We start from the raw sequence: 9,732 nt of genomic DNA on the forward strand, positions 1-9,732 counted from the left end.
CACAGAGATCTGCCTGCTTCACCTTTCTGAATGCTGAAATTAAAGGTGTATGCCCACCGTGCCAGGCTCTTTTAGTCTATTTTGTTTGTTTTATAATGTTCAGAAGAAGCTAGTCACAGTGCCAGCCATACAGTAAATGCTTTTTTCATTTGAGTATAGAGGATGGTGCTCTGGGAAAATATTTCACAGTGCTTCTTTTCTTACTAGTCTTCTTCATGGCCTTACTACAAGCAATGAACATTTTAATGCTTTCCAGCAGTGTTGGATAAGGTTTCAAATCATCTGTCCCTTTTTGAAGAGTCATTTGTTCATTTCCTAGCCTATTCTTAATGTTTTAATTTTTCCTTCTAATTACAGATGATCCTTTTTGATGTTTTCTCAAATGTATCTTAATTATTTAGTTTCCACTCAAATAGTACAGAGTTTGGCAGACCTGAGTAAGTTGAAGTAGTTGAATATGTGCAGATCTACGTGTGTGCAGTGATGTGCAAAAGCTTAGCTAGAGTTAGGAAAGAGCAAGACTGAGTTCCTACCCTGGAAGAACATAGGTAAGAGGGAAATAAAGAGAGATGTGAAAGGAGCTCCAATAAGAACCCACACCATGCACACTTCTGCCAAATACTGCAGGGGGAATAAGGAGCTCTGGGTTTAACCTCCTCGTCGCCTGAGCTGAGAAACGTGGAACACATTCTCTTTGGCTTTCTTGTGTCCTTCCCTTCATTTTTTCCCCCCCTGTAGTAAGTTTGTGGGTTCTGTGGTACCCTATGTTTGTCATCCCTTCTGCCATTGTTACCTAGTTGCTTTTAGTAGTCTGTAAATTGTGCGCATTGTGTGGTGACTTTACTGAGCTCTGACAACTAAGATGAGCTGGCATGTACATGTTTGTGCCTGGAGATCTTTGGCTTGTTCAATACCAAGCCTGGGGATTTTAGGCTTTATTATTATTATTATTATTATTATTTTAATAACATGTTTGATGCCTGCAGTAAGGGGAAGGGCATCCCGAGAGCATTGCTTGCTTTGTTAGCGATGGCCATGGGTGGCTGGCATTTCTTAGGGGCTCTCAGATGCTTCTGGACATGATCTCCTAGGGCTTGACTTGACATGTGAATTGGTCTCTGGTCTTAAGAATTTTGTTGTCTTTTCTGTTGAAGCAGCTTTATTGGTCTCCAGTCAGTGTTTAGACTATTAGTAAATTATCAGTCCAGATGCATCCAGCTGATTTCTCTTCCTGTTTCTAAATTGGAAGTGAGAATCAGCTAATTAAGTTTTAACCTAGCATATTTGAACATGTTAAAAATATAATGTGTAGTATATATACTAATGTTCTTTGAAATAAGCCCATTTTCCAAGACTTTCTCTATGTTGAATTAGAAGCAAACTCTATTCCACGTGTATTTTGTAAGTTGCTTGTGTATGTCATAAAGTATCTTGGTTTCATTTATAAATGCAAGTAAAGGTACCTGTGAGACATGACATAGACTGTCACAGAATCAGAGGTTGGTCCAACCACTTGGGAAGCTTTTCATTTCAAAGGGAACCCAAATCTGCACACCCGGAGCCTAAAGATTCTGACAGACATTGCTCAGAAGAAAGCTCAGCAGCTTGCTGTTTGGGATTTTGTGTATTGCTGTATAAACCAAGTGCCATCCTTACACACTGAAAACAGGCCTTGTTTGATTTTGCTAACTGGGGACCTTAGACCCTGGACCCTTTCTACCCAAACTGCACGTGCTGTCAGAAAAGTTGGGTAGGAGCTACTTGGCTGGTGTGTAGATGAATGTGACCCACCACTGTCCCTAGTGCACAGGTGTTCCTTTCCTTGGCTGAATGCTGTCTGATTTTCATTCCTTGTAATTCACCTGTATGGTGATTAAGAAGGCTCATTTTTATTAAATAGCTTCAAAACAAAGTGAATGTGCTAGGCTCTTTGGTAGGAAATACTGGCTAGCTCCCTTTATAATGAGCAGTTAAAAACTACCCTCTAAAATCTGAAAACTGCTTTCTTTTCTATATGGTACACAGCAGAGAACTGAAATATTCCTCCTTAATTTTGGTCTGAACGAACAAAAGTGTCTGTGTTTATCCCTGCCTAATGCATCACAAGTCTGCTGACACGGTAACCTTGGAGTCTTGGCTGCCGCTAATCAGGCCTGTGAACCGGCAGGAAAGACACACCTAACGCACTTCATCAGTGCACTTGCATATGGAAGCTCTCACAGGGGAGCTGCCCGTGCCAGCTGAGGGTTACCTGCCCACTGCAGTTATTGTATGTAATTATCGAGCCAATCTGTTCAACCCAGCAGGGTTTAGATGGTAATCATGAAGCAACACTTTGGAAAAGAAAGATGTAAAGCATTCTCCCCTTCCCTCATCAGCCATGTGAAGGTAGAACCATTCTCATGGCTGTGTTTGAGAAGCAGGACTGTCTTAAACAAATCTCCTAAGTAAATGTCATTGAAATTCCTTAAGGTTTAATTGGGTTATTTCTGTGTGCATGAGCCCTTTCCACCAGGTACATGGTAGGTTTCTCTGAGTTCAAAGCTTTGTGCACCCACCTTACATATGCCCTGAAACTGTAGGACTGAGCGTCCTGCACTGACAGTGGCTTGCAGCCCTGGGCATGAAACAGTAGCTTTCCTAGGTCCGCTTCGCTATCCAGGGCGGAACCGTGGTTGCCATTAGGAAAAGAGTACTGTGCTGTCAGTAAATATTATCTTCTGCAGCTGTACACAAAATGGCCTGCAGCAAGGAACACTCTCAGATGAAGTCAAACTTAATATTAATTGCTAGACAGTATAACTGAGGACATCCCGTTGCATTGTGCTGTGGAGTCTGGGACATGTCAAATGCCCTCTTAAAGGATCCAGAATACTTTAGGGAACTTTGAATTGGAATTCAGACCTCAATACATTTAAATTTGGACCTGCATAGGATAAGGCTACATGAACAATATAAACGTTTTGTATTTATTGCCAGCATCCTTCTATAATACACCTATAGAGAGATGTGAACTAATTGAATGGCTCAGCACAGAATTGGGTTAATTCAGACTTGTAGTGTGTTTGTGAAGAGTGGAAGGCAGTGGAGTACAAGCACGTTCTCCAGATGCCACAGCTTGGAGCATGGACGATGGAAGGACCAGTGCAGATAACCTGAATGGCTTCAAGATACCAGGAGCCCTTTGCACTTGTAAGGGTGCTCAAATCAAATTTATGCCATTCAGATATTTAATAAGAAGCATTCTAAAGAAACAGTGGTTCATGAACAGAATTTGCCACCAGATTTAGATTCTAGGTGTGAGGTGAGGTGTGTGTCTTTTTGTTTCTCAGGCTCACAGCCTTTGTTGTTGTAAATAAAAATGGTATTGGACTAAATATTGTTATCATTAGCCCTATAATTATTGTGGCAGTATTATTTGACTCGCTATCACAAATAATAAGACACAGACACCGGTTAGATTTTATAATTGCCTTATTACCTTAGGCCGGGCAGATATTCTATCTATGCAGTCTCAGTAACCTCACCAACCATCTCCCAGTCCCTGTCAGAAGCCATCCTCCTTCATCATTCCTGTGAGGGCTACCTTCCATCCATTATTCCAAGATACTTGCTTGTATTCTTCACTTGGGACTTTTCACATCACATTATTGGAGTCCTTCCTCCTGGCCCACGTGTTTTTTTCCTCCATGCTAGCTCGCCTATCGTGGCATCCTCCTTTCTCCTTTTCCTGTCCTCTGTCTCCTGTGAATCTCTTGAATCCAAAGCCTGGGAACCTTAGCCATGTCTATACCATTCTGCCCTCCCCAGGCAGTTTAATCAACTAATCAGGTATAATATCTTAGGTAGGTTTATACAACAGGGATAAATGCATCTGGACAGTCACCAGATCTTGAGGGCCAGCAATGAGCATCAACACAAAAGCATCAGACCAAACCCCAGTAGCCTCTGTATTTACCTTCACCACGTTAACAGAAGAATGAGTGTCATTGGCCTGTGAAGGTGGCAGCAAGTTGGTGAACATTTCATGTCCTGAAAGAGTTTCTTCTTGATCAGTCCTCCTGGATCAGTGTGACTCAGTGGTGGACTTAAGCATGAGAAGGTAGAGGTGGAAGATGAAAAGACCCCACCCAGGCTGACTGTAGCTGGAGGCCTCACACTCCTGTTTCTTCTCTTAGGTTCTTCTGGAGGTTTGAGACTCCTACACTTAGATTTACATATATGCTAATGTATGTGTATTTGCTGCTGTGGGTGTCAGACTACATCTGTCCCTCTTGTCTTTTGAACTTTCTATGTAGAAGCGGAAGAAAGAAGCAGAGGAAAGCACGGCGTGTAGTGTGGAAGACATGGAGTGGTCAGACTCACGGGTGGAAGAGGCTGTACAGACTCGTAAGTGGGGGGCTGGCTTCTCCCTCCTTCTGTAGCTAAGTGCACTTGCTCCCGCTGGATGATGGACTAACATGTGAGTCTGCTCTGCGAGTCGCTTACAAAGTATCTTGTAGGTAAACTGAACTGTGGAGTATGTGTAGGTATTCTGTACGCGCTGTCACTCTTCACAGCAGTCATGACGGGCTTGGGAGGTAGAGAGCAGAACTGGCTCTCAGGTTTACAGCTTCCTCCACTCACCCAGAGCCACCTAACTCGGGCGGGTGTGGGATGGGTGCATGCCCCTCAGAATGCTTTCCTGCAGCTCATTCCAGCCCTCTAGGAGGTGAGGTTTAAAGCAGTTGATGCAGAAGTAAAGATTTGAAGTCACTTTTAGTTAGGGGCTGGTGCTGAGGGTCCTGCCTATAATGATAGCCACAGTTAGAAATGGTGTCAGCAAAGGCGGCACCTGCACAGGCCAGCTTAGGACTGTGTTGCTGCCCCCATGCAGTGCTTTCCTGGATGGAGTGCTTCTTAAAAGACTTTTCCCCCCTATTTCTCGGAGTTTTGCTTGTTATTTTGTTGGTCCTTGGGCTTTTCTTAATTTCTAATGAATAGTCTTGCTTTAGGCAAAAATGTCACAATAAGCATAAATGCCTAGGTGACCTAGGCCAGCACTGCATTTTACCTTCCCTTTGACAGTGGCCCTGGTATATCTTGGAAAGGAAGTTTTGAAAGACAGCCACGTTTATCCTGATTTTGTTAGCATTTCTCCATATATATTATGGATTTAACATGGCTAGGTTTATCAGCGTTTACCCAGAAAGAGTTCCTGGGCTGCCAGGAGTGTGTTCACTCTGGAGGCTAACACTTTGCAGTAGTTCATTTCCTTCTAATACTGCCGTCTCCCATTTGCTACTGTTTGTTTTTATTGCCTCCTTCCCTGTCTTGTTCATTTTGTTATTAGGAAGTGAGGAGTCCCAAGGAGCAATGCATGGAAGCATGTCTCAGCCAGAGGCGAGCTGCAGCAGCTCTGACAGTGAGTGGGAACAAGCTAAGTAGCACTGATGAAGACAGTTCTATTCTTCCCTTTGAACACACCTTCAGCTTTAAATCAGCCCTTGTCATCACAGTTTATGCAAGTCCTGTGCTGTAGTAGGCCAAGCCAGGAGTCGGTCCAGCCAGGTCCCACATGTGCTGCAGTCAGTCAGGCTTTCTTAGCTGCCCGTGCGTCATTGGCAGTTTGCATGCTGCTTGATGAACACAGAGGTCTTCATTTTGATCGGGTGTGACTTAAAACTCTCCTTTCAACTGTGGAGACCGAGTTAGTCCTGGCAGTTTTGGGATAAGATTGCGGCCACTGTAACTGGCAGTGCTGCTAAGACAGTGTCACCAGCTCTGATTCCTGATGTAAGGACCACTCAGACAGCTTTGCTAAAACTTCGAGATAGGGTTTCTCTGTATAGCCTTAGCTGTTGTGGAACTCTTATCTGCTGACCAGGCTACCTGACTCATAGAGATCCACCTGCCTCTGCCTCCCAAATGCTGGAGTTAAAGGCATGTGCCACCACCACTGGGCTCCTGTAACTTTTTAAGATGATGAAGAATAATTAGATTCTTCTACATTCATGTGAACTCAGAATTACTTTGCTTATTTTTCTTTTCTCCTTTGAGATGGTCTTAGTATGTATTCCTAGATCAGGCTAACCTCGAATTCACAGTGATCTACTAACCTCTGCCTCCCAAGAGCTGGAATTAAAGGGGTGCGCCACTATACCCAGAATTTGCTTAAATGATTTTTTTTGTTTTCTTGTTGTAGGCTGTTTTCCACCTAAAGTACTAGAATAGTTATTTTACTGTCAGAATGTTCATCAGGGAGGAGCATTGCCTGAAGTAATTGGTAAATGTTGTTACTTCTAGGGGAAAAACAGGCCGAAGGTTGTGTAAATGTATACATTTATATTCATCAGTTTAAGTCACTTGATAGAGAGGGCACATTGCTGTGTTTAAGTTTTGTAATATTTTGAGGAGCAGGATAAATTCCACGAATTTGTGGTTTGGGGCTTTAGGATTTTTTTGTCATAAACATGTTTCAAGAATGGCTGCCTTAATGGCAGCTTTAGAAATGTCAGTTTCTTCATTAAGAATTTTATTTTCAAACACAGTTTATGGTGTACAATGTGGTAAGAGACTGTTCTCACCGTGTGATCTTTTACAATGCTGTGCCTCGCAAAATGGGAGCAACTTTCCTTTAATATCTATTTAGACCATTTTAAAACCATGTGTAATTTTCTTGATACACCTAAACTCATTTTGAGTAGTTGGGGGTCTATTGTGTGGGAACACACTCTGAAAGCTTTCTGTGTGTTATTGTGCAGGCTGTGAGAGAAAGGGTGACGGGTGGTGCCCAGGAAGAACAGAGGCCTTTAATCCTTTTATTTTTATACAAGGCACAATTTTTACCAGTTGAAGAAATTTGGTTATTTGCTGCAAGTAATTTTCCCCCCTTATAAAATGATAAGCCATAAAAACCATATATGTTCTGGCATTTTAAAAGTGTGCCAATATTTCAGAACTAGTTGGTATGACCATGATACTTATGGCTTGTGTACTGTCTCCTGCCGGACAGTGGAGACTGCTCTTCTGGTGGTGAGTTAGGTGTGAAGCTCTGAGGGCTGGGCCTGGCCTGAGGATTGTCTGGGAAAATACCGACTGGACAGGGACCAGATGTTTCTAAGAAAACCCTCTGAGATACTCCCTACTTTCGTGCATCAGAGACTCATGCTTGATGGTTGCTTCTGATTCTGTTTTGTTCCAGGAGGCAGCAGCATTCTGAATTGCACCTAGAAATGCTAAGCCTAGATCCCAGGGCTAAGCAGTGATGAGTCTAGATCACGGGGGTCAGAAGTGCTCAGTCTAGACCGAAGGGTTGGGTAGCAATATTTAGTGTAAGAGTCAGGTGTCAAGTTAGGACATTAGTTGCTTGATCACGTGTGGCGGTACCTGTCTGCCATATGCCTTTGGACTCAGAGCTCACCAAAAGCGAGCTGTTGGGGGTTGATCTTGAGATGGCTGTCAGACAGCTTCAGTTACAGCATTTCTGTTTTTCTTTGTCAATTTAACTTGAAAAATTTAGAAATAAAAACCATGGTTTTTTTTTTTTTGAACACAAAAGCTTTTTATTTTATCATGGTTCAGTCTTTTTTAGCTCATTTTTATTAGCATAGGTTACTTATTCACGCTAATGGTTTTGTTGTGGCACTCTTGCTTACAAAGAGTGTATTTTGCTTCTATTCATCCTTCTTGGTCTCTTGGTCCTCGGCACACTCCCACACATCCCCCCCTCTTCCTAGCTAGTCCTTCCTCTACTTCACACCTTCATTTGTTCACTCTCCTGCTCAGGTACCCAGTACCCACTGAGTTCCATTAGGGTCTTACAGGGTCCTGAGCAAAGAGTTATTTATAGGAGTAGGGCTCCTTATCAGCCCTCCAGCAACCATTAGCTGCCTGTAGATACTCGGAGAGGGGCGGGGCTCCATGAGCCCCTCTAGCTGCCACTGTGTCACAGCGGAATGCTATTCAGCCACAGTGTACAGGCTGTGCGTGGTGGGGTGATACTCACATAGTCTAAGGGTTGCTGTGACTTGAGCTAACCACAGTTGAACAGAAACCAACTGAAAAAAAAACTAAATTTTAAAACTGATATTCCAGCTAAGTTAACTAAAACCACCCATAATCAGAATACCTTTAGAAACTATAATTACTTTTGTCTCAGATTCAAAGAAAATTCTGTTCTTTTCCCAAGGTTGATTAACTGTTGACAACCAGGATGCTCTCATTCCAGTGCTGCTGGTTGTTTCTGGCCCAGAGATCTTAAGGCTGGAAAGAGCACGAGGCCAGTGTTGGGCAGTGTGGTCAGGCTAAGACAAGAGTCTCCTTGTGAGATCGACAGGAGCTGTTCCGGGGCCTTAGATCAGTCAGCTGAGTGCCAGCAGGGAGGCCTGTCCTGTTAGAAAGGCTGGTGCACTCCTGCCTAAGAACACAGGAAAACAAACCCCCTCTTGCTCTTTGTGCCATGTGTGCCCTCAGGGCAGCCCTCAGGAAGTGTGAACTCGGAAATTTACTGGAAGTCATTGTTTCAAATTTTATAATACAAATTTTGGGGAGAAAGACTGGGGTATGTTTTTACTGGTGGGCTAGAAAGTAAACTGACAATTCCTAGGCTGTTTGCACAGTCCGGCCCTCCTGTATTGTTCATCTCCACAGATGTCAGTCAGTCAGACATGAAGACATTTGTATTTCTGATCCTTTGCTTCTGTAAGTTAATGATTACTCATGTGATCTTCTCTGATTCTTCTTAAAGGTTCAAGAACCAGAAAGAAAGCCCAGAAGTAAATGAGGTTCCAGAAACCAACTTTTCTGCCTAGTCATTTGATTTTCTTCTCTCCTTTTCTATTTTATGTTTTATTTTCATTTGAATCTTGTGGGTCATAGTAATAATTGAATGACAATTTTTTTAAACAAACTTTATTAAAATGAATATTTTGTGTACTTTATTGAAGGATAATTTATGAGATTCCCCAAATTTTTAGTTGTTACAACCATGTGGTTCTGGGGCTTGGGAGTGTGTGTGGCATGGGGTTGTATGTTGGCCGTAGCCACTGTGTGCTCCCCAGAGTGGACGGAGCACTCAGGAGGCTCCTTGCTTTTAAGGAATGGAGAATTTGAAATAAAGGTCTCTTTTGTTTGATGTAAGTATACAATTTGTTGTGACAATAAAGTTTGGTCTACATGAATTCTGTTCTTTTCCATAAGCATTTATTGAATATCTGTTGTAGGCACAAAGAGAAAGTCTAGTAAGTACAATTTGTCTGAGTGAAACACACACATTGTAAAGTCATATTATGTAAGAATAAGAATGGAAGATAAGTGACAGGAGAAAATAATCAGTCACCCAGTGGGAAGGAAATCCTGTGAGTGGAATTTACAGAGCCTCCCCCACTTAGATTTTTTGTAAGTTTCAGTTTTGTAGAGATGATTTGCAAAGCAAACCCAAGTTTTCTAGAAGTCTTTTTAGATTTGGTTTTCTGAGTTTGACTTAATGTAGCCCAGGTTTTGCCAAACTCCTGACGTGCTTGCCTCCTCCTTCCAAGGGCGAGAGTTTCTGGTGTGCACCCCACAGTAGCTGCAGGGATTATAGTGTGCACCCACTAGATGCAAGTTTCCTTTTCTCCTCCGTTTTTTTTTAAATTTATTTATTTTTAATTAATTAAAGTTTATTCACTTTGTATCCCAGCTGTAGCCCCCTCCCTCAACCCCTCCCTCGTCCCCTCCCAATCCTATCCTCCCTCTCTCTTCTTCTCCTGT

At 42.7% G+C, this 9,732-nt stretch overlaps 1 protein-coding gene across 3 annotated transcripts in view; it reads left to right on the forward strand.

Annotated features, from left to right (window-relative positions):
* Vrk1 (VRK serine/threonine kinase 1) overlaps positions 1-9,161 on the forward strand; it is a 69,264-nt gene extending 60,103 nt beyond the window's left edge. For 2 of the 3 annotated variants that reach the window (XM_060388137.1, XM_060388136.1), the window contains 3 exons: positions 4,299-4,389; positions 5,333-5,404; positions 8,729-9,161. In XM_060388137.1, the coding sequence (XP_060244120.1) occupies positions 4,299-4,389; positions 5,333-5,404; positions 8,729-8,760 (195 nt within the window). In that variant the 3' untranslated portion in view covers positions 8,761-9,161. The remainder of the gene's footprint in view (positions 1-4,298; positions 4,390-5,332; positions 5,405-8,728) is intronic. The other variant, XM_060388138.1, reaches the window with a different exon arrangement.
* Positions 9,162-9,732: the final 571 nt, after the last annotated feature.

The sequence above is a fragment of the Meriones unguiculatus genome, chromosome 7 (assembly GCF_030254825.1).
Source record: "Meriones unguiculatus strain TT.TT164.6M chromosome 7, Bangor_MerUng_6.1, whole genome shotgun sequence".
NCBI classification, from domain to species: domain Eukaryota; kingdom Metazoa; phylum Chordata; class Mammalia; order Rodentia; family Muridae; genus Meriones; species Meriones unguiculatus.